The following is a 25,954-nucleotide window of genomic DNA, read 5'->3' on the forward strand; positions in this document are numbered from 1 at the left end:
TGTGCTCTTACCAGAGGCTATTTTTTTTTACAAGTATCTGTACTGCTACTTAAGTAAAGACTGTGTATACTTTTGATGCATCTGCTCATTTCTCCATCATGCTTGCTGGACTGAGTAGTATATTAAGTTTACTATTTTATGTTATGAAATGGTTCATAGTTTTTATTTGTGAGGTGGCTGTTGTATTTTGAGTCCAGCAGTATTTTGCATTTTTTCGAGTGCTTGTTTCTTATGTTGAATGTAATAAAGATGCTGATGCCATTGACAGCCGCCTCCTGCTTGCTTGCCATGATATTTTATTCTCCATAACCATCTGACCACCTGAAATGGTCTTGTGACCCCCTTTGAAGGGTTGAGAACCACTTGGTTAGACAACTGTAAAACACTGGCTGTCAGATGTGCATGGAATTTTCCTCATGTGACACAACTGTGTCATATTAGATACATTATAAATGTCACATTACTATAGTATATTTGTATTCAGTTGTATTCAGTGTAAACTCAAAATATATGTGTGGACATATGGTTAATCCACTTAAATAACATTAAATAGTCAGTTATAATTATGAGGACATGTAAAGAAGAAGTAAAAGTGTTGATCAAGGCATGGGATTTCTGACAAAGAACAGAGCAATATTTTAAATTATCATGTATGAATAAATTAAGGAAATGAGGGCCTTATATCTTACTACTAATACAGTTCAGCATACTACAATGCAGTGTGTAAGTCACAACCCTGATGTTAATTTTTGGCCATAGTAAGTTGCACACCTCCGGCCTGCAGAGTGCAGTGTGTGTTCACAGTTGAGCGAGGCTGTCGATGGTCACACTGACAGTCCAAAGTCTGTGATTTGCAGGTCTGTCGCCTCACAGCTGGGTGTTCCTGTCAAAGCCCTTCTCTTTCTCGCCGCTTCTGCCATACTCGTCAAACTCAAAGGCACTATTCTCCACAGCAATGTCCTTCTCTTTTTCTTTCTCACCACTGCCAGCTTCCAGAGACGGAGCCTCGCTGTCTGCATCAGCTGAACCACGGGCACAATGCCTCTTATATATTTGGTAGCCTGTAAAGGAGAAAAAAAGAAACATGGATTTAGAGCTCAGATCAGTCATCTTGACATGTTTCTTCTAAAACAGCAGTGAAACTAACCAGGCTTCAATGAAGAAGCCTTGTCTCTCAACAGTTTTTCTGTCATCTAAGGCTTTTCTTATTCTGCTAGTCAATTGCCCGTTTGGGAAAATTAGAAACTGATGAACAATGCAACAAGTTATACTATCGCCCTCTCATTTTAATTGTGTCAGGGTCAAGCCTTGTTTACTTCCGAGATATGGCAAAAAGCTACAGGAACAGGAAATAGCATGGGCAGGGTTGTGAACATAAACTTGCAGCTATAGCCAGGGGCTAACAAAAGCATTGCACGATGTCTAAATTATACAACTTCTTATCACTTGCTTTATTGTCATTTACTCTGATCATTGTCCTTGAACTCGCTGCACCCAAGCAGTGCATCTATGATTTTTACTCGCAGTTATAGACACAGATTGTAACAATCAAATCTAAATAGGTGAAAGTCAGGAATAAACCCCTTTGATTTCTGACTATAAAATATAATACTAGGCCTGAGAAGATGCATTTATCTCCTGATACTATCACAGTACTTGGACGTTTGACAATCTAAATCCTCTGTGCAGAATATGAATGGGATTTTCACTTCCAGGATCTCGCTGTTGAGTTCTACACAGCCTAGATAAAAAATTCTGTACTCAAAAAGCAGATCCAGGAAATGTTATAAAGAGAATTGTGTTTTTTCTCCCACTTCTACCTAATAACACACTGTATAAAATACTAAAAGCAAATGACCAGCATTAAAAATGTCACTTAAATAAAAGTATAATCTGGCAAATGTACTTTAAGTATGAAAAGAAAAATGACTCCTTTGAGTGTTATACTATTATGATGTCATCCAATTATTATTACTCCTGCATGCATTAATGGAAAAGCTGATTTTACTCTTTTAGATGTTTGAGGGCAACTAATGATTTCAGATTAGAGTTTAGTCACAGTTTAACCTATTAACATATTTAGCATATTTTATAAGCTCTTCACATGTTTTATATTAAGAAATAATGTAATTTGCAAAGTAGAAAGTCACATGAAATGGAAATATTCAAGTAAAGCACAAGAGCCTCAAATTAGTGTTTAGTTACAGTACAATTAATTACAACATGCAATTTTCACAAAAAAATGGCCATCCTTAACTCTGTATATGTGTGTATGCTAAACTCTCACCTCCCACAGATAAAACTGCCACCACGAGCTGGAAGATGCTGTAGATGAGGGGGAACGCAAACATGACCTCCAGCTCAGCAGGACTGAAGGACAGCTGGACAATGGTGCTGCACAGCTGGGAGTTCTGGAAACCCGTCTCCAGTGCAATGGTTCGACATCTGAACAAAGCAGTGAAAAGTCAGTTTATTAGTAGATGTGTGTGTAGTGGTTTCATGATTTATAAAACTGAATAAACTATAATATACCTTTGGCAGTATATAAAAAAAACAATCAAGATACAGACCTTATATAAAAAGTTTTATATGCAAACTAGAGTCAGCCAGGTATTATCAGCTTGATATTGGTCTGTCAGAACTAAATCAGTTTATATGGTATCAGTTTATATGTTGTCTGGTATATGCCAATATAATTTTTGTCTTTTCTTTTTATTTCAGAACATAATGCAGATTTGATCCTTTTTCTACATTGAAGTTACTAATATAGATTAAATCTTCTTGAGAATGAAATGTTTTAGTCTGCTTTATTCATTTAATTTCTAAACTCACCATCTCAAAATCTAAAAACTAGCAATACCTACCTATAAAATAGATGTAAAAATTGTTTTCTTTTCTTTTTTTTAATGAAAACCTTTTAACATTATGTCCAAGATTTGTGTCACTTGTCATAACTCACAGTTCTATACCTCTGTACACCTAAAGATTTAAGTCCGCAGCTGCAAAAAAAAAAAAAAAATGCTATATAATAAAAAATTTAATCATTAGGAGATTGGCCATTTCAAGGTGTCATAGTCAGGATTTTGACCTTTTAAAATATATTTTCCCAGCACAATTGTAGAATAAAAAATCCCCTACCCCCCTAAAATTATGGTTTTGTCCATTATGTGTCAGGTTGTAGTGCAGACATCATTACAGCCCTACCTGTGCCAGGGTTGACCTGCAAAGCGGGCCATGAAGAACCCCAGGCCAAAACCAATGAAGGGGTAGATAGTTCCAATAATCCAAAGGGAGGGAGCAATGGTCCAGGAGGACTGGTAGAGAATTCCTCCAACCACAGCTATGATGATAATGAGACCAAAGCCTGCAATGGAGCCCACCTGTGCACAGCAGATACACAGACAGTAGCATGTAAATGTTGTCAGATTCACCAAAAAATCATCTGAGTTAGGTTAAGAAGCATTAACATTCACATGGATGCAATAAACTGCAGAACTTTCTTACCTTAAGGATCTTTTTTGCCACATGGGGCCACCTTCGTTTCACATAAATCCCCACTGCAATTGGTACGAGAAGGGACACAAGAGTGATACCTGTGGAGACACACATTTCATATTATCTCATGCAGCAGGATTATAAAACACACCAGATAATGCTTTTGGTGCAAAACTACACAGTGATCATATGTGCATTAAAACAAGCAGCATGCAAGCCCTTAAAAGAAGCCATCCATATATTGTTGCCTCAGTTCCATTTTTTTTTTTTTTTTGAAATGTGGGAGAGAAATTAAAAAGAGGCTGCTGCTGCTGTTCATTGCACAACGTCTCAATGTCATGTTCAGGGCTGTTTCTAGACTGGGGTCTGGAAGAACAGTAGCCACTCCTGAAATCTAATTGGCCACCCCAAGTGGCACCCCATTATCCTCATTTTAATGGTGGAATGCTGAAGATAGGAGTGGAATGGGGGTACAATTTAGCTGCAATCGCTGTAACCACTAGTTGTCTACTTACCGATGCTGTCGTATGGGATCTGGATGGTGTCGCTGGAAGTCCAGGTCGCGGTGTAAATGAGCAGACAGAGCGGCATCATCCCCAGGGCCAAGATAGAGGAACAGGCTGTCATACTGATACTGAGGACGAGGTGAAGATGGACAGTGTTGGTCAAACAAGCTTTGTCACCATTTGTACACTATGATCGTCTCATTTGCAACCCATATGGACAAATTTGGGTTCTATACGAAGCCATTTATCAAATATTTCACCTGAGTTGCCTCACCATGCAGCAATTTAGTGGAATGAACTTTTCTCATCAGCGTAACATAAATGTACACGTTTTATATATTCACTTTAATTAAACTTAAAACTTCTAGTATTGATTTTCAGACCACTGCCAAACTTATAAACGTGAGTTCTTCTAACTTGAAATCATTTGACTTGAAATGATAAATTGACTGAATGTACTGTACAGGATTCCATCAACACATTAAATTTATAGATGAAAGCTTGCTGTGTGTGTCTCTAATACACTTTAAATTATTTAAGTTAATGAAATCATTTAAATTAGTGATCAGCGAAAAAAAAATCATATTGATTTTCTGTTTTATGCTGCTAACCCTAAGACTAGTAGGGTCCTTTTAAACTGAGCTCAAGAATGCGTTTCCTCTGCCAGATGCTGTCAAACAAACAGCACATCATTAACTAACATTAGATCAACCAAACAAGTCTGACGCTCGGCCCAGCTGCATTCTTACCTAAGGTCCATGTCTCCATCCAGCCAGTAGCAGATAATGTTTGAGCCGGTGCCTCCGGGACAGCAGCCCATGATGATGATGACAACAGCCTGCACAGGAAGCACATTGAAGACCAGTGCCAAGGCAAAGGCTGTGAACGGCATGATGCCAAACTGGCAGAGGAAGCCAATGATGATGCCCCAGGGTTTCTTGATGTGGCCCCACAGCTTCATGATATCCACGGTGCAACCCATGGAGAACATGACCATAGCAAGCATTATGGTGAGCACTGTGCTCAACACCAGGCCCAGAATTTCATTGAAGTTACTCGGAGGAACAAGGCAGTTTGAGCCTGAGCAGACCGTGGCAAAAGAGTCACACGTAATGGGCACCGCAGTCGTCGCCATTGTAGAGATTGTAACGAGGGAGGAAGAGGATAATCAGTGGCTCCCAATGTGAGAGAAGACTGGAGAAGAGTTCTTAGATTCCACAAGGCTACTCCAGTCTGTCCTTCTCTGATATCCAAGAAAGACGACAGCGACACTGAGAACCGTCCGGCTCACCGCTCTTTATGCCTGCTCTGCCGCAGCCAAATAAAATAGGGAGGGAAAGTAGGAAGCAAAAAAAGAGATCAAAAATTAACCAATACTTAGTGTTTTATGGGGTCAGTGTTCAGCAGCACACTTATAAAAAGAGAATCATTCTGAAATGCAAACTGTGATTGGACCACAGTGCCAACTTTTATTGCCCTTTGTCCTCTTAAAACTTTATTGGACAGCTACGCCATGCAGCATCATCACCCTTGAATGCCAGTAAGGAGGGAAGATGCTTGCAGTTGTCAAATACAGGACACACCCTGTACGTACAGGGCATACTTTGCACAATACCTATAAAAATCACCCCCTTTGGCCTCTTTTGATCCTTTTTTTAAACAGCAAATCACTTAGTGAATGTAATGACTATGGACTATCTGTCTGTAGTTGATTTAAAGTTAGACATGAGGCACAAAATAAATGATTGATAAAGTATACTCTGACAGCTGGTTTGTAGACAAAACGAAATGAAAGGAACATTGCAGAACATTTGCAACTTGATTATAGAAACTTTTATAGGTTCCTACATCTTTTCAAACATTTTTAAGCTTTTCCAGCACCTTACAGCTGTGGCAAATTACCAGATCAGATGTTACTGTGCCATGATTTTAAAAAGTGGAGGCTGCCATTTGTTCCAAGAGGAGCCTCAGCAAATTGAAGGGAAGATGAGTGAAAATGCCGTTAGAAAAAAATACTTTCATTATTATGTGTAGCATTGTAAACTATACTTTTAATAAAGATATTTATTAGATTTGCTGTAGTATTGTCAATGGTTTTTTGGAAAGGTTTGGAAGCCCTGCAACAAACAACCAGAACTATGTTTCATAAAAGCATTCTAAATAACAAATTACAGGAAAACCTGTCAAAGTTTCAAAATGCGTGACCAGTCTGTGAGCAGACTTGGCATCCTCTGTAACCTGGCTGAGCCATAAACTGATCACTCAAACAACCACTAGAAAAATAACTTCAATTTCAATAAAAAGGCAAAAAGGTCAAAAGCAGTGCGGCTCTCTCCAAACCTCACCTAAAACGAATCAGTCAGATAGCATTTTGTTATGAAAGCATTTCAAGCAGTTTGAAGCACTTCATCTAAATTCAAGTGTCTTCAAGGATTTCCAGCACTCGAACAAACCCTGCATATATAATCCCATATAATGAGAAAGATAGATGAAAATTGCTGAGGCACGCCCAGAACAGAGAGGTCAGTCAGGACAGAAGGCCCTGGTGATTCCTCCGTCAAATCCAATTACATGTATTTTGAAACTGATTTTTAAAAATTCTTATTGAAAGTTGCTGTAAAACAATCCAAATATCCTGGAATGGGTTAGTCCAGACTAAGCCAAAGCAGTCCTAAATTTGTGGTTGAATTTAACAGAAACTTGATAATTTTTGTGAAGAAAAATATTTAAAAAGTATCCAAATGTGCAAGACTCATGCATATAATGTTGAAGCTGTCATTTCTGATAAAGGTACGTGTGTTAAATATTGACTTGAAGGGAGTGAATACTTGCATGCAATTTTTTCTTTTGTATTTTATATAGTTGTATTTTTTATACATTCACATTTAATTTAAATCATTTAATAAAGGTCTGTCTCCAATATGACATTTTGAATTTAAGTCTTTATGGTTTTGTGTCAAATGTCATAATATTGTAATTATATACACCCTAATCAATGCTGTAAAGCAATAAAACATAAAAATGTACAAGTGGGATTGCATATTTTTATAGGCACTTTGGGTTGACACGTTGCATGTTCCAAGTGGAAACAATAAAAAAAGTGTGATAAAAAACTTCTTTATACAGTTGCACCATAATGTTCTACAGCTGACGCTCATTCTTTCTGGCTTTGATGTACTTACCCAAGTCGATGAGTGCATGAGAGATACGAATAACTACAAAAGGTTTGTTTGTACAAAAATCTGTCTGTTGAGCAGAGTATGGATTATTCTGTAATCATATGAATTCTTCTGTTTTTTTTGCAGTTAACTTTGGCTGTTCGTATCGTTCCACAGTCCCACTGAAAAGACAGTGTCTGGCTCCGTATGGAAGAGGTAATGCTTGACTATAAGTAAAAGGACAGTCAACGGCGTGAAGAATAGGTTACATATTTTGTTCAAATATCAAAGCTGTTCAAGCTTCTATGTAACTGCAATCTGAGCATAGCTCTCCACTCATCAGTCATATTTTGTGGGTAAAGTTTGTGACTTTAAAGGGGTACTTCACCCAAAAATCAAAAATTCAGTCATCATCAACTCACCCTCATGTCAACTGTTGTGGTTGTTTGGCACAGCTTGAACTTTAAGGTTGGGGGGGGGGGGGGGGGGGGGTTATGATTCACCTTTCACACCTTGACAAAGAATTTAGAATAGAATAGTAGCCTTCATGAGGCATCTGTCTTGCTTTTTGCTTGGCTGCGCTGAGTAGTCTGCAGTTCCAGGGTTTAACCTGCTTAGATGCGCTGTGAGCCCGGATCAGCTGAGCTGAGAGCACACTGGATGTGCAGGCTGCTGTTTGAATCTCTGCAGCACCGTGTGTATGTTTGAGAGAGGGAGACAGTGGGAGATGGACTACTGCATGCATGTTTTTGTAAGTTATAATAACTTTGTTGGGCCACTGCTTTGTTACTTGACCTGCCCACGCAAACTCTTTTATTTATTATCTAGTAAGTTGGCCCACAACCTGCAGGGTCCATGCATCACTACATGCTACCATAGCACCTCCCATGCTTGCCATCCCTCATGATTGACTACTATACTGTTCTTTAGTTCATCGTTAGCACAGCACGAAAATCTGTTAGCAATCTTTTGTGTTTAATTCTGGCATTTTGGGAAAAGTTTAATTTTTATCAGTTTTATTTGCGCAATAGACATTTATAAGATATAACTATGCAAAGATTTTTTTCATGATCCAACATGGTGCAGGAGAAAGATGTTAACGAACCTGCATAATGCATTTTGTTGACTAATTCAGAGCGTTTGGTCTGGTGTCAGACATTAGGAACACTAAAGAGACTGAGAAATACTCTGCACTGAATAATAATTTGTGAATATGTTTCTTCCACATAAAAAGTTGAACTATCTCATTAACATTTTTTATTGGGCCATGCCGAGATAGCTGTGATGTCATAAAATCATTTTGGACGCACACGTATTTAACTGAGGTTTAAAGCGAGTACAGAAATGTCCTCTTTCAGTAGATGAACACGCACAGCGAAGGTCAAACATTCAAGAAGTAGCATTTGAAGTACAAGCAGCAGTGCACCTGAAAACAAGTCTTGTTTGTTTTTTTTTCTTTCACTTAAATTCTTAATGAACGTTCTGTAGCAACAAGTTGCTGATGTAACCAGCAGTTACATTCCAGTCAGTCTGTTCAGTTTCTTGTATTGAAAGCTTTTGAAAATATTTCAGCAATTTTCATTTTAAAAAATGATAAATGACCTGTTATTAATGTTATTTAATGTTGATTAACTCTAAACATGTATATTTTTGCATTTTACATTTTAAAATCTCATGCATTTTTAAAGGTGTTATTAAAAAAAGAAATCCTAGAGAAATCAATAAAGATTTCCGTAGCCATTCATAGCCTACACTCTGCAGCAGCAGAAAGTACTTTTTTCTGTCATACTTAAGTATTGAAAGTGATATTAATGAAACAAAAGCCACACTTTAAAAAAAAAAAAAAATCTAAATTGTTGTGCAGTGATTCATGCTCCTGTTTGCATCTCATAAACCATGAAGGTGTGTGCAGACTCGCTGTCACTGTATATGTCAATCAGTACAGTAAATGAGGAGGGCGACGGTGAAATACTCATGGTAGCTCTTCAGAGTGAGTCTTATCAGTCTTTATCTGTCCCATCAACCTTTATCTTTTTCTCTCCATCTGACTCGTCCTTCATTCAGGTTGCAGTAAAATTTATGTATCTTTCGGCACTCGATGTGAGAGCGAGTGTGGTAGAGTTTGTGTTATGTCATGGCCATTATCTTAGGTGGTCTGATTGCAGATAACAATCTAATCTGATATACCCATGTTTTATTTCACTCTGTTCAAGTGTAAATTGAGGAAATGAAGATAAGACACTTTTGAAAAACCGTGTCACTGGCTAATGAGAGGACTGAGAGAAAGAGGATGCAATAGGATTTTCAGTGACCTTGAACCCCACGAGCTTCTATAAAGCAAGTTTATGCAGTTTATGACTGCATGTCTGCTAATCTGCCATGCATTTTTAACCTTCTACACTCATTATTCTTTGCACCAGACTAGATGTTTTCCCTTCATCTTCATAATGTTCTATATTGTCACTTTGCTAAAAATATTACTAAACTACAAAAAGATCCACAGTTTGCTGCTCAGCAGAATTCTGTGTCTGCATAAAACAGTTTACCCAAAAAAAATATGAGGGGTCCTGTCTTACTCCAGCGCAAAGTGGCGCACAGTGCAGGGCAACTGTCATTGCCAGTTTCTGACCAATGCAGTTGCCATTTGCATGCTCAGCGCTCACACTGTGTAAGTAGTAAATGTGCCTGCGCCCTCTGTGCCCCCATGGCTGTGTTGGTCCTAAAATGAGGTGTGGTCAGGCACATTGCTGGCGCATTGCTATCTAGAGACAGCAGAAAGAGACTGTGACATGATCCAACAAAAATCTGGTCCAAAGTCAATGACCCAGTATTTTCCAGCTATTTAAAGGATGCATTATTCAGGTAGTAAAATGTGCATACATAGGGGAGTTTGCACGTACACTGTTTTTAGTTTTGCCACTTAACTATTAACAGAATTTCTCACTGTGACGTTACTGGCTGAAAGCAACCTCTCTAATCAATAAATCTATTCTTTAAAAATTTACTGGAGAGGCTGTTTTTAGTCATTTTAAAACATTTTTATGCTTGCAGTAACAAATTTTGTGGCTGTGCCATGTGCGTAAATGCGCAGTGTCTCTCTCAATGGGGAGATGCTTCACTCCATTTCACCTGCCTGCAAGCCATCCACTATTAAAGAGAATCTTTATTTTTGTGTTCGGCCCACCCAACCCTTGGATTAACTGCAGTCTCTGCAGTTTTAACTGTGATCCACCAATCAATACAAGTGGGTCATTTCAGCATCCCAATCGCCCCTCCAACTTGCCAAATGCATCATTTAAACTGCAATTTGCAGTGATGCACAGGACACACCAATGATTAAGAGACTAAATACAGACCCTTTGTGTCTTACTAACAACCAAAAATGGAGTTGGATACTGGACTGGATATGCACCATATACGTAGATCATTTCAATAGGACCCTAGGCTAGGATTGCTTTAATATCTCCCAGTCAAAATGATGTAACTGAGGCAAGGCATTAAAACATAGTGATCCATGTAATAGCTCCTCTAGCCAATGGAGGCAACTGTTCAATTAAACCCCTCAGATCTGAGTGGCCCCATGAGCCATATTGTGTAGTGGTTGCTAGCAGTTAAGCCAGAGGGCCAAACCGAGTCTCATTCTGAGAAAATAAAATTTGTTTTTTTACAGCCAGCAAATCCCTAAAACTAACCAGTACAGATATCAACCTCTTGAACTACTGGTTCACTGGTTCTTTTGTGAATAGCTGAGTTGAGAGCAAAACTGAACTCTGTGATAGGTGTTTATCCCGGTGTTTGTGGGTCTCTCCTACATAGTAGGCAATGATTGGGCCTCATGCATGAATAGTTCTTACAAACAGATTTGATCTTAAATTGTTTGTGTGAATAATTTAAGAACATTTGTGGCATTCATCAATACTTAAGAATTTCTTAGGTAAGAACACAATTTAAGAGTGCTCCAGACCACTTGTAAGCTGGCATGCATAGAAGTCAACATGCATTTTGTGCTGTGAAATATTAATAATGAAGAAAAAGTAATTTGCTTCATGAAAACACACATTATAAAACTATTTATTCACTAAATAATTTTAAATGTATTACGGAGACAGATTCTACAAAACCTGTGTGCCGTTCTGGAGCCTCAACTTAGATCACAGACAAATTGAAATAATGCACCTCATCTGTGTCGATTTCCTGGCCATCCAGAGAGTGTTTCATGATAGGTCTGGCATGTCCCACTCCACTGTTAAACCAGTATTAAGTCTGGATCACTCCCAAACACACGTGTAAGCGGGCAGCTGCAGACAAGGATACACTGCACGATCCCCAAACTTCTCCAATGAACACCACAGTCCATTCAGTTTACATACCATTGCTTAGCAGACAAGATAAAACCACTGTACTTGTGTGCACATAAAGGCTCCATCTCCACATCCAGTGTCTTTCCTCAAAATGTAAAAATCCATCGAATAAATGTCCATATAATTAAATAAACTGCTGGACAGTGACAGAGAAACCTCTTGAAATCACTATAATGAAGCTCTAATGTGCTCCTCCATGTCTGTTAAAAGTTTATTTTTTTTCTTTTTGCTGTCATTCAGTGTCATTTCATTTCATTTCTTTCTTTTTCCTGAGTTTAACCTCACCTGTCTGATGTCAGCTGTGTGTGGCACTTGACTCTGCTGTCCTCATTTGTATTTATTGGGGTTTTTCCGTATGTCAATTGCAAACTTCCTGGCATGTCCATTCAATTCAAGATTAAATGCAATTCAATGCTTTTAATGTTCAGCACATTCTCTCTGCCATGTTGGCTTGTGGGTGGTAGGCTGAAGTCAGTTTTTGTTTCGGCCTCTAGTTTTCACAGGTGGCTTTGGAGACTGAGGAGATGAACTACCTTCCCTGGTCCAACACAATTTAGTTGGGGACTCCTGATCTGGTGAGGATTTCCTGGGTGAGTACTCTTGATGAAGTTTCTGCTGTTGCTTTACATAGTTGATATAGCTCCACCCAACAGGTGAGGTAGTCTAAAAAAAACCAAGAGATTGTCAAAAGGGCTCTCAGGTTTCAAGCAATGAAACACTTGACAGTTTTGAACAAGTCTTGACATCAATATGCTCCACTGAACACAACTGTCAGATCGAAAGAACCGCCTTCAGATACTGTTGTATCACAAACACTCTTCTATCAACAACACACCTGTGGCCTGCAGTGAGCATTCACAGCTGAGTTCCTTTGATTAGACACGTCCAGGAGTGTCATCTCACAGCTGGGTGTTGCCATTGTCATCACACTCAAGGCCACAGGTCTCCACAGCACAGTCCTTCTCTTCAGCACGTTCAAGGCCATCTTTTTCAATTTGCCTCACATGTCCTACGACAACATGACTTTTTATATGCCACCAGCCACATGCTGGTAAAATATCAACTTTAAACTTTAACTGTCCCTGAAGGCCAATTAGTTTTACAGCAAGACAGATAAAAACAAAAGACACACAAAAAGCTTACATAGGGTACCTCAAAGGCGGAGATATAGGCACTGAATGTTGTGGGCTTGAGAAACGAGAAGTGGCTCTAGGTCTACCTTACAACCCCAGTAAAAACAACAATAAAGTGCTGAATTTCAGAATAATAATCAATCATGATCAATAACACCAGTATTAATAAATATCACTAATAGAAAACCACAGATTTTACACTGCAGTTTAACAGCCTTGATTTAAAAAACAACCTCAGACTTAGCATCGAAATAAAGAAAATCTGTACAGTGGGCAGAATCATGAAACACTGTCACCACCTACATCACCATCAAAAACCAGTCAACCCCGTCTCCCAGAAATTACATTGGTACTGTATATTACTAAATTATTTTCAGAAATATGTTGTGGTGACAATGTTATTCCTGTCTGGATAATGGTCAGATGTTTCTTTGACTTAGTGAAACAGTTTATATAACGTGGTGCCGTTGTAAGAAGGTGGTTGGGGTGGATGACAACCATACAAAGTGCAGGATGTTAATGCCACAGTCCAGGGTTCATGTCCAGACTCCTGCACTTTGGTTATGGTAGGGAAATATAGTGACTTTGGGGTAGGTTTAGGCAATAAAAGCACTTTGGTTAAGGTTAGGGAAAGCTCATGATTTTGGTTAAATGCTATCAACATTTCTGCCACTTGCCAGGTGTGTTAACAACATTTCCTCATTACATTAATAAATTCTGTCACAGTTACATTTCCCTCAGAATGTCGTTGCCATTGCAGATTTGTTGTATGTAAATGCAATTTCTAGGAGATAGGGCTGGTCTTGTGGATTCTTGAGATTTTCTTTTTGCTATAAACAGCTACGTGGTGCATGTGAAACGATGTTGGTGAAAGCGTTGACAGTGAACAGACTTGAACAGGCTTTCAAATAAGTCCAAAACGATGCTAATACCTAGCCTTGTGCAGACAAAAATTAACTTTTGTACTGTAAGTAAGTGATTATACAACATGATAAAATGATAAGAGTGAAAGCCATTAAGATAAATATGATATATGATAAGATATGTGAATTGATATGCCAGTTAAAAGAACAATGGATGTGTTTTATGAAGTTATAGTTAAAAAGAACTTATTGGTACCCATTTAATGCAGTTCTTGACTCTGTATGGGTTTTAAGGGGGGCAGTATGGTTTTCAGTGGTCAGTTGCACAGGTTGCTATCTTTAATTAGTCATCAAAACAATACATGAGTACCCCTTGAGCACAAAAGAACCTGAATACTCACAATATCAGGAGACTTCACTGCATTACACTGAATTCAGCCTGCAAACGTTGCACCTTTTGGCGTCCACAGTGTAATCTACGGATGTTCGCAATTAGTTGACTGAACGATTAAACATTGCAATCACTGCTATTCAGCAACAGAATTATTAGTTGGCTAAACTATATATCAATATTTTATCAATATACAATGCAGGTTATCTGTTGCCTGTAAGATGTTACTCAGCCACCCGCCACTAGCCAGGGCTGCAGCCCTAGCAGACGGCAGCCCCCCTCTCCCTGCAATAATGGCAAAATTTTGTAATCCAGCCAGGTGGAAAGTGGGATGACATCTTGTAAAACCACTTTGGTTTGGCAGTACTTTTATCTAGAAAATGAAAATAAGGTTGTATGTACAGCAGGCTATGTCAGAATAAAGTGAAATAAACAAGATGGTGACGGCCTTGAGGCCAAACTTGAGCCTTAAAAACAGTAGTCCGCATACCGATGAGTGATGTGGTGGATTCAGTGTATAACAAACTAAAAGGACAACCAGTCAAAACAACAATAGTGTTTTACATTTTATTAGAAAATAAAAGCCTCTGAGGCAATCCAGTCTAGATATATGCAGACCTTGCAATGTGGATGTATGTGGAGCTTGGCAAGTCCCAGTTCTACTTAGTTAAGCGAGGCCGGCCTCCGGTCAGCTTTGTGAGGTGTCTGTTAACTTGATGCTCCCTGTTACGTGGGCAATGAAGCATCTTAGGAGGTAGATCCCCCAAAACTGGAGCGAGCTGTTGCAAAGAGAAAGAAAGAGTCAGAAAAAATGGATGCAATTTATCAAACTGTGTAAAAGGGATTTGTTGATGATAAGATTCATACAATACACATCGAAGAGTGACTCTCACCTGAGCAGGAAAGGCTGGGGGAAGCAGCTTGTGGTGTGTGTTTTAACCACATCCTGAAGATTCAGTAAGTTTGTCAGCAGCGTTCCGTGCCCACATTTGTCAATCTTAGTCACCACCATCTGCACAACAAAATGTTTAGTACATTGAAATTCTACCTTCATGTACAAGATTCATATTCAGACTGGAATGTAATGTGTTTGTTATCAAGTGTTTTTCATTTTCAAACTCGTTGAAGCTTGTAAATTCCCAAATATTTTAAAATTGCAGTGCAGGAACTGCACTTAATTGTTTTGTCAGAAGATATTGCTGAAAGCTGAAAATGAATGAATAGATTAATTCAAACTAACCCTTTAAAACACAGAACACACACAACAACACAAACTAACTGACTGAGGCAGTGATAGACGTGTTCTGTGAGGTAAAATGTTTTTGCCAAAGGAGTCTTGTTGGTTTGGAGACAGCAATATTTGACTTATATAACGTCACTTTCCCATCTGAAAAGGCCGTCTGATGGCAAAGTAAAGCGGGAAAATATTGTAAATGCAGCAAGTGTGTAGGAAAACCTCTGGTCACTGCAAAAGCTAAGGACACGCTCCTTCTGTCGTAGGGCTGCACAATTAACTACACAAAAACTGCAATCTCAATTCATACACTGTGCAAACTCATTTCTAAATGACAATGATTCACACGCTACTATTTCTCTATTCATGTCACGCTGTGTTCATGTGTTGACTTGCTTCAGAATACAATCACAATTGCAATTTCAGTCACACTTACACAATATAAAGCAAATATGCATACAGCTCAATCTGTGTTCTCTCATTTCTTTTCCTCATTCACAGCACTCTGCCGTCAGTCCCCATTAATGGAAAAGTGACCATTACATCGCTCCAGTTCGAGAACAGAGTCATCAGTTGGATTTCAGCTCTTTAAAAGCACATATGTGACTTGTTGGTCACAGAAAGAATTAACAAAATGCATTTCTGGGCGGTAAAATGAGATCAGCAAACTCTCTGTGTAACTGTGTGATTATTAAACAACTGTTGCTGCAACCATGTTTTACTGTGTGCCCACAGTGAGACAGGGCAAGCTAAGTGGGCTAGCCAGTTAACAAGGTTAATTCTGGAGCAGGCTAATTACTGAAACAAGTCTCTAATGACATTAAATAGATACAATAAAAACACTTAACATCAGTATAACAGTTCAACATCATGAAATACAGAGAGAATCACATTATTTTGCAGCATGAACCTGACAGCACATTGTCTGTGACTTCTGCACTGTAACAATGGATGAGAATGAGCGGAAACAAAAACATCATTTCAAAATAAAATATCAAAATAAAAGTCTCTGAACATAAACATCAGAAGGTGAAGAATATAACATAAAACAAACATAAAATAAATTAATTAATTATAAAAAAAAAATCTGTCTTTTTTGGTAGGAGAAAAACTGGTTGTCTGTGTCTGTTTAAAGCTCTGTCTAGACGGAAAGCATATCATATACGTTTTTTTTTTTTTAACTTTTGCGTCTAAAAGTGCAATAAATATTTTTGCTGAAAAAATAAGAATTGTGTGAGAGAACTGTGATCTCAGAAAGATCACGACTCACTCAGCTCTACTCTGTAGGTATAAAGGGCTCATTCTAACAAACAAAAGTAACAAAAACATGAATGTTATATTCCGTTTCTACCATAATCGGCTAATACAGAAGTTCTTAAAGGTTTTTCTGGCATGCTTCAGAAGCCAAAGTTTTGTTATCAATCATTAACAATAATTGAGGAAACAAAGGATTGAATTTAAGTAAAATGACTCTTGCATGATAGCATGATTAGCGTGATAGCATCAGCAAGCTCTTGTTTGTTTACTTCCTCTATATGTATCATAGTCATTCAGATTTGTTTGTTTTTTCCACCTCTTGTCATCCGTCACTTCCCCTGCAGTGGCTCTAAACCTGCCTCTCAGTTTGAGCACCACTGTGCTAATAGATCCCTGTAAATCTTACACACTGGGCCTTTAATCTTAAACTGTATCATAACCTTCATAACAGCAAGGCAACAACCTTTTTTAAAGTGCGTTTCAGGTTTGAAACTGACCCTTTCATCTCGTGGCTTCCTTTGCCTTTCGGCAGTGAGAGTTCATCTTTGTTAAAAGCTGTGCTGTCACAGCCTTAATAATGATCAAAGTGTTTAATAACCTGAGAGCATGAATAATTGACCGCAGAGTGCGTACAGAGTGGGGCTGCTTCATTATAATGTCTCAGCGGTGGCATTTCAGAGGGGACAGCAGTTTTTAAATAGCTGAGTGAGAGCGTTCAGCATTAATTTAGTGTGGACTTAATGATGAGGATTTGTAAGAAGCATGAATTAAATGTGAGAAGGAGGGGGTAAAAGCTGGTTACACATCCTCCATGCTGTGTTTCAAACATGTGCAATGATTTACTTTCAGCTAACTGCGTATCGACCAAATATTCTCACTGATGCCTGTAAACCTGTTTTATTGGCTTGTTTTCCCCACAGCTCTCACAACTTGTTAGATATTTACTTTATTTATTGTTTTAACTTGTTTGGAATTTGGATGTTGGTGGTGCAACTTTGTTTTCACAAGCAGGTTCTGTGTGCTGTAAGTCACTGGTACAATGTGGGCAGTAGAGCTTCTAATTTGCAAGCCTAACACACACACACACCAAACTGCTATTTGGCAAGAGTTTTTAAATCATGGCTGATGTCTGCAGCCAAATAAAGCTTTTTACACAAAAAAATAATGCTAAAATTTGAAACTGAAGCAGTGTTTCCCCTCCCATTGCCTTGGGGAGGCAGTCTGGACAGTCGTGCTAGTCTCTCTCCTCTTCTCATGTAAGGTAGATGACATTACATTTGCTGAACTTCTGCAGCTCGCATGTGTGTGGTGTCCACACAGACAGGGTTGCTGCCCTATATTTCTATATTGAGTGTACATTAGAGTTGTGAATAGAAGAAAACTGTTGTAAGCTGAGAGCAGTGTGATTACCCCCCTCTTTTCAGAGAGAGAAAAAGAAAGGTGAGAATGTCTGTGGAATATTCTACAGATTTAGATGTTGAAACTGTAGTGAAAGATGCCTTGTTGGTACGATGTTCATATGACCATCAGCAGATCATCATCGCTGTCTACTTTTGCTGAGAAACACACGCATCACAGAGAAAAAATAGGCGAGATGCTGATTCTACATGAAGCATCGCAGCCCCGTGTGACACCCACCCCCAGACCCGCCAGCCAGAGGCCGCCAACCCAAGCTGTCAACTACAGGGAAACACTGGAAAGTACTGACTCCTGCACAAACAAACTTTTTAGTTGCACTGCACCTTCTATTCTCATGGCATCATTATAAGTCTCTGTAAATTTGTTTTCTTTTGTAGTTTGACCAAAAATGTGCAGTCTATTCAAGTTTATGTCTAATGTGAAAATTTCTGATGTTGACATTTACTTTGATATATTGCTAAAGACACGCTCCATTATCCAAGCACATGCACACACCTCTATGACATCTAATTACAAAAAGGACCACAATTGGAAACAAGTCTCATGACTTTTTTGTGTTTTCCTTGATGTTGTACATATACTGGTGTTGCAACCATGTAACTGTCCTTTTAATTGAACTGTGAAATAAACAAAGAAAAGCAAAACAAATACAGTGGTGTACAATATGCTTTGGAAAAGCACATCTTCACACCATCTGCCTGAGAGAGTTTGCTTGTGCATATATCTCACAGCATCTCCAATAAATATCAGCATCATTAGTTTATTAGTTTATATTTGTTTCCTCGTTGATGAAGGAAACCAGAAAACATTCCCAGTTGAGAAGCTGGAGTCAGAGAATTTTGGCATTTAGCTGCTGATTCATTTTCTGTCATTTTACCTCTTGATTAATTAATCGAGCTTTAAAATGTTGACAGAAATCATCAATCAGAACTCAAAGCTCATTTGGGGATATGAAATGGTGACTCACCCAAAACACAGTTTATAGGTTGGTGGTCAATTAGCCAAAGAACGTCTTGCTGTCAAACAGTAATTTTAGAATATTTTAGAATAATTTTTAGAATCATGACTGATTACAAGAACAAAGGAAATATAATTTTTGTTTAGGATATGGAGGAGTTTCCAGTATTTTTTTTCCATATGTCTTGTTTTTGAGCTGAGAACTTAAATAATTCTTCAACTGGAAATCTTTTCCAACTAAACAGGCAAAAATGTCTGTCTGTGTGTGTCCTACCACATATGGACGTCTGAGCTCCTCGCACATCTCCAGGGCGATCAGGTCAGCCTTCTGAAGGCCGACACTGCCATCGACCAACAGGAACGTCCTCGCCAGACTGAAAGATTACAAAGAAACATGAACCACATTAGACATGGAACACAGGTCCCTTTGAATAAAAGATGAGTCGTTGTCTTTCCAGAGAGGCTCTGTAAGTGTTTTATCCAACATTTAAATGGTTGTAAAACAAATTAATTCTCATTGACAGTGCGGTGATTATACAGCACCACCTGGTGGACCAGGCCACAATCCACAGGTAGTGCAATCCAGAACGAAACTAGTCCATGTCAGTGCAGTGTGCAACTTTGTCAGAGTCCTGTCACAAACAAAAACAGCACAGTATACACAGATCATTTCTCTTGAGAGGGTGGCTGCAGTTGTCCAGGAATATCCTCTCTAGAGGAAATTAATTTAGAGAGGAGAGGAGGAGGAAGACAAGTACTTCAGCACCTGAGCGAAGTGATGTTGATTGGTTTTCAATTTAATGAGGCATATTGCAATATTAACTTTGTCTTTGATGTTATATGGTCAAAATTATGGTTATATTTCTTTATTATACAACTTTGCACATCTACAACAATAAAATGCAGTAAAACACGGACAGGGACCATTTTACTGCACAATGACTTTTGACTGACACACATTTTGCAATAATAAATGCTTAACTTTACCGTAATAAGGATTAGAATATAGAACTTTTACTTGTAGTGGATTATTTAAAAAGTGGGTTTGATATTAGTACTTGCTGCACCTGTGTGTTACCAGCCGTGTCGTTAACCTTAAGGAAGTGGCTTTGTGGGTAATCTGAGTGTGTGATGGCATCTAATATTAGTGTTTTTTTTTTTGTCAAAGTGAGGTAGTTGGCAGCTAGTAATTCTACTAAGAAGCTTCTCACAGTCTGGACATGCTCAAAGAAGATGCTGTAGTAACATTACGTGAAACAAAAACATTTCATTTCTTTTCTGTGGCAATATAACACAGTCTAAGCTTATCTATACCCCTTAAGGCTGACTACAGTAACATGACCCCTCAGCAGGAAACACTGAAACTCAAATGACCATATGGTAATTTGCTGTATTAATTCAAACTAGAAAATTATTTTATGATTTAACATAGGTTTGTTGTTGAGTGCAGCACTATCAGTGAAAATACAGCGTGTATCCTTGTTGACCTGGGAACATCACCCTAAGTGTTCGCAGCTGTGTATCGTCTCACCTGGATGGTGGACTCCAGGTAAGTTCAGGTTGAGACCTTTGCTTATGAGTTCAGATTTTCAAATTGCAGTACGTGTACTACTGGTGGTACTAAAGCTCCCTCTAGTGGTATGCAGAGGAATATCAGATTTTTGTGAAAAAAGTAAAAAAAAATGTATTAAAAATTAGAACACTATCAAAATGCTGCAAAATTTTGAATGAAAATTAGACGATACAGGATCCCTGAAATGTGATTAAAAATAAGTTTTGTCCTCCCATATCTTTTTTCAGTATTAACCAGCTACATACTGACGATCACACATGTAGGAGAGCTCAATGTTTGCAGTGTAAAAGGTTTGAGAAACACTGCTCTAGAGGGTGGAAGGTATTTTTAAATGCATATATGTATTATTAACAGGTAAGAAAAGGCCAAACACAGGACGATATTACTAACACAACAGGGGTGAGTGGTAGATGGATATGGGTTTCTCAGTTACTGACAAAGAAAATTCATGTATAATTCCATTATTTCATGCACATTGGAATTTAATATACATGATTATCTTAGCCTGTAGCATGTTTAGTAGCACTTTTATTGATTAATTATGATTGACTGGGTTATGCTGTACATTTCAGAACATGACTGGTGTTTAACCTCTAGAAAAGACGATGGTGACTGAGAACATTTAGACAAACGTTTACAGCAGGATTCATTAGTTATAGCGCAGGGCTCCCAACGAAATTTTTCACCACCTTCCCAAAACTCACAAGCCTTGTTTGTAAGCATGGGCACTGGCTGATGACGATCATCTCAAAATGCCTGGTAATCACTACAAGGGATCAACCTAATCGCACTGATACTGAAAATGTATTAATAATAATCTTTTAGGCCATATTTGATCACACCTGGTGCCTGAAGAGACATTATACAGACCAGACATGATGTAGTAGAAGTCTGACTCATGATCAGGAGGTTACTTCAACTTCTTCTCTTTATCACAAGCCCGATTTTTTATGAGAGTTTTACTCTGATTTCTTCCTCTTTTATTCTCCCTGTTTGTGCTGACACTAAGTGACTGTAGTGCAGCTAATTAAAGTAAATATCTCACTTCTTCCTTGTGTACAGGTACGGCTCCACCATATCCACAAAGTCTTTGGGTGCTCTGTGTCCATATCCCGGCATGTCGACAATGGTGAAAGCTTTGCCCACTCGGAAGAAGTTCATCTTTTTTGTGTGACCCTGTGGGGGAAATACAGAGAGAAAAACTCACACTCTGAAGAGAAACAATGAGTGAACAAGATAAATCATATGGAAATATGTGGAAATAATGCAGTGTAAATAATCAGAAAATTGTTTTATGATTATTTATGATGATGTTTTTTGAACCATAAAACCTTAAACTCAAATGTCTTTATGTTAAGTGGCTGTCATTTTCTCCATCTTTTGTATGTTTCCATGTCCAGTATGGTTCAATGACAAAAAATACAAGGGTTATAAAGTTGTTTAGCTCAATGAGATGAGTTGATAGGTGAGTTGAATTTAGTATTTATGATTTCCTAATTTAAGATAAGCAGGGATGAAATAAGATAAGATAGGATTCCTTAAGTTAGTTAGGATTTGCTTCTGCTTATCTTAGACTCTTCGTGACTTTACTTATGATGGAAAGTTTCTGTAATATGGCCCCTGGTACACAAGACAATAATATTTCCCATCAATAACATTTTTGATTGACACTAAGGACCCACTTCAAACTCTAAGTATTGAGGTTTGATACTAGGGGTGTCAGGATTTCAACTGTAAATTGAAAATCAATAGAAAATAGCGGTTGATTTCAATAATCAAAATCAGAAACAGGAATTCAATTCTCCCAGTTATTTTTAGTGCAATTCTTTGATTGACGCTTCCACTACACCATCACTACCGTTATCTAGTCAGTGCTGAAAATTTAAATGGAATCATGTTGTCACCTTTAAATCAAAAGTCAAATCAATTGTGAAACCATTATTCGACACCCAGTCCAACCAATGTGTATAAACCACGTTTATCTTCAAAATAACAAGCAAAGCATCATAAATTCAACTCTATATGAGATAACTTTGTGTGAACTATAATGCTAAACCTTGATTTTGAAGGAGACACACGGTAAATCAGTTGAGAATACTCACTGGAGTTTTGGAGACTCTGACTTCTACCTCAGGAGTCAAAGAGAACAGAGCTTTGATGAGAGACGACTTGCCCACATTGCTTCTGCCGATGAAACACACCTGAGAATACAAACAAGTCGCAGTATGTCATTTACTATGTTACTGTCTTAATGCTCAAACCTTCTGATAGCAATTCATTGATCTGTATGACTTATTTATGCTGGAACATTTTCCTTGAAAAGGTCTTTTCAGGTTTCACTTCTTCACTGTGAACATTTTAGCCAGCACACCTGCTCTCACTGTCACAGGCTGCTCCGATTGGCTGCTACCATTTTTGCTACTGCAGTCCCGACGACCGCCAAGTCCCACAGGACACGGCTCGGGCTCATCCATCTCTCCGACACAAGACAGATGGATGGAGGCTGATGCTGCCAGTAAGCTACGAATACATCATCCTCTGACAGAGCAGAGGGGCAGAGCGGGAACTAACTTGGCATGCCAAAGAGACCCCACTGGCCAATCAACACAATGTCCCATTCTGAAGCCTCCGGTGAACACTACTGTCTATAAGGTTATAAATCTGATCATTTATTATCAACTGTCAACTCATGCTTAATTATGGAAGAGGCTGCAGAGGGTAAAAAGACATTATGCTACATTTTTCATTGACATGTCCATATTTTGGGTCAAGGAAGGTCAATGTGAACAACTTCTCTTTCTTTTACAGTTGTAGTTCATATTTTCAAAAATTGGTTATGCTAGCTAACCAGACGTTAGCAGGCAACAGATGGTGAAGCACCAACTGCAATAACTACCCAACAACTTCTAGATGCAACCAACAAAGATTTACAAAGCTTTGAATACATTCTGAACAAAGTTTTTTTTAATATATAGTACAGTGTATGTTTTCTTATATACATAAACACCAAACTTTTTGTAAAATGTTTTTGTAAAGTATAGCCTGAGTTTCTTAGCTCATTCCAAAATAAAAAATCTGTATTTTTCCTTTGGTCTGCAGTGCTGTTTATCCATGTAGATTGTTTTGGTGTGAGTTGCAGAGTTTTGGAGATATCGGCTATAGAGATGTCTGCCTTCTCTCCAATGTAATGGGACTTTTTTTTTAAGAAACGAAAGCTAATGTTCTAAATAATTTAGACTTGATGTTGCCTACATGTCCCATTGGAAACTGTGGCTATTCAGAAAGTAACTGAATTAAATTCCAATCATGTTCAATGTGCCACTTTTTTGCAAATCAAATTTCATGACAACTGGTTTAGAATTAAACGAGTTATAGTCAATTTGGTGGTGAAGTCTGCATCTCCCATTTGTTTACTAGCTGACCTTAAGTGCTTTAATATAGTGACATGCAGACACATAGCAGAGATGGGGGCAAAGTGAACTCTTAAGGTGTCTAACTTTAGTAGATCATATCATAACGGGTATGGAATAATCTGCAGATGCCCAGGTTTAAAATTAGATGATTTCTGCTTGGCTTAAGCCTGACGGAGATAATAATAATAGTAATAATAATAATAATAATAATAATGAGAGAGAGAGGGAGAGAGAGAGAGAGAGAGAGAGAGAGAGAGAGAGAGAGAGAGATGTACTTGATTAAAAAAATAATCATAGATTTTCAGATCATCAATTCCATTTTAAGTTGCTACACAATTTGATTTGCAGAAATGAATTTGAAGCAGAGTGGTTAACATGTTCAGTGAACTGTATCAGATGAATGTGGAAAATATGTGAGTCACTGTCTTCCACTGGCTTCATTTCTCCGCAAAATACCATCTGTGCCCCCATACCTGCCACAGAATGGCTAACCCATACAACAGAGGTCTGTCATTAGGGATGCACAATCAATAAGTTTTTTGTTTTTTTTTACACCAATAACGCCAACGAATAATTTCCTACTTTTTGTATTTTAAAAAGAAGTTGATACTACCTGTGGTTTCTGCACACCTGAGAGTAAGAAAGGTACAGATGTAGTAAGCAAAGATGGATGATTTAATGTTCTGTAGCTCGGACAGAACCAAATGTAACTGACATCACTATAACAACAAAAACAAAGAAGGTTTCTGACTCTTCTTCTGGTAAAACACATCAGAAAAACTTCACAAATATACTTTGGCTTTTCTAGAGCATTTTGCCAAGAATTCAAATTAAATGCTTTCACCACCTGGCAAATCACATATTAGTATAGCTGATATTTGCTGATACTGATAAAGACTTATATAGCTGGATAGGCCAACATCAGCCAATAATTTATCAGGCCTGATATTTATTGCACATTATCAACTGCCATATTGTAGGGTGGACACTTCAATGTTCAATGCAAACATCAGTGTCTATACATTTTTATATATTAGTTAGCCATGCATTGGACGCAAACCCAGCAACCCTTCTGTTACTGTGAATTGATCATTACAATAACACCCCTGATGAAAATGGCTGAGCACTGTCCATTTTGTCTGTGCTTTTATCAATGAAAACTTGCCTAATCAGTGACAAGCAATGCCTGATAATAAATGTCACTTGGGTAAGTTGCTAATCATCTCTGATGAAAGCTGTGGCTCTCACATTGAGCCACATTCAGAATAAAAAAAGAAAAAAAAATTAAAAGGTCATACATTTCCATAGCAGTGAACATGACACAGTTGTCAGCAGTCTGACTGCCCACTAACCTCTGGCTGTTTCAGTGCAGGCACATGGTCCATCCTCTCTGCAGAGATGTAATAATCAATCTTATGAGACGGTGAACAGTAGAAGAGCTTCTCTGCTTTAACCATGTCCTCCAAACTGGGGTGAAAGAGCTGGAACTGTGTCCTGTCCACAGACCTGAAAATGTCATTCCAATTAAGAAAAATATCCAGTTCAGGCTATGAGAATACATGTCTTCAGACAGTACAAAAACATGTGCCCCTTACAATCCAGTCAGACACTACAGATAAAGACACAAAACACAGTACCTGTCCAGGTAACCCTCCAGCTTACTGAAGGGGTAAAGTAAGCTTTGGACTTTCATTGGGGGAAGCATTGTGGCTTTCTGAAGCGAAGCCAGTTTATGGACACTCTGCCGGGAAACAGCGCAAACTTGAACCCCAGGCTGAAGCCACAGGCTCAACCGGAGACAAAACATCTTCCCCTGTAGACTTCAGACCTGCCTGCAGCTGATAAAAGGACAGTGTGATCATTACTCACAAGTGCAGCCTCATGAAACAAATTCTTCATGCGGTGCTCTGCAGTCAGCCACACTCAGCCATAAGTTCATTACATTAGTATCTGATCTGAATGTTTTCATGGTTGTCAATTTTGTCAACAAATAATCTGATGATTAGTAAGCCTATTCCTTGATGTTCCTTTATTTCATTACTAAAGTGTGACAATGATGTACATTAAAACAATATTGATAACAAAAATGACAACAAAATTCACTTTTTGTCCTGATGAGTAAAAACGAGATGAAATAGTTGGCTCTACACACGCAGACAACCCAAGTTACAACACAGTAATCAGTATCTCAAAA

At 38.3% G+C, this 25,954-nt stretch overlaps 2 protein-coding genes across 2 annotated transcripts; both read right to left on the reverse strand.

Moving 5' to 3' along the window:
• Positions 1–475: 475 nt before the first annotated feature.
• Positions 476–5,328, reverse strand: slc10a2 (solute carrier family 10 member 2). The gene is made up of 6 exons (XM_084723982.1): positions 4,751–5,328; positions 4,011–4,129; positions 3,505–3,593; positions 3,205–3,380; positions 2,288–2,445; positions 476–1,061 (listed from the first exon to the last, which is right to left on the reverse strand). Exons 1-6 carry the CDS (start codon positions 5,134–5,136, stop codon positions 868–870), a joined length of 1,122 nt encoding a protein of 373 aa, XP_084580108.1. The 5' UTR covers positions 5,137–5,328; the 3' UTR covers positions 476–867.
• A 9,132-nt stretch (positions 5,329–14,460) lies between these two features.
• Positions 14,461–25,621, reverse strand: gtpbp8 (GTP binding protein 8). The gene is made up of 7 exons (XM_084723983.1): positions 25,398–25,621; positions 25,113–25,266; positions 22,450–22,548; positions 21,393–21,523; positions 19,049–19,148; positions 14,801–14,919; positions 14,461–14,686 (listed from the first exon to the last, which is right to left on the reverse strand). Exons 1-7 carry the CDS (start codon positions 25,565–25,567, stop codon positions 14,596–14,598), a joined length of 864 nt encoding a protein of 287 aa, XP_084580109.1. The 5' UTR covers positions 25,568–25,621; the 3' UTR covers positions 14,461–14,595.
• Between the last annotated feature and the right edge of the window lie 333 nt (positions 25,622–25,954).

The sequence above is a fragment of the Lutjanus erythropterus genome, chromosome 8, assembly GCF_056507025.1.
Source record: "Lutjanus erythropterus isolate fLutEry1 chromosome 8, fLutEry1.hap2, whole genome shotgun sequence".
Taxonomy (NCBI): Eukaryota; Metazoa; Chordata; class Actinopteri; order Lutjaniformes; family Lutjanidae; genus Lutjanus; species Lutjanus erythropterus.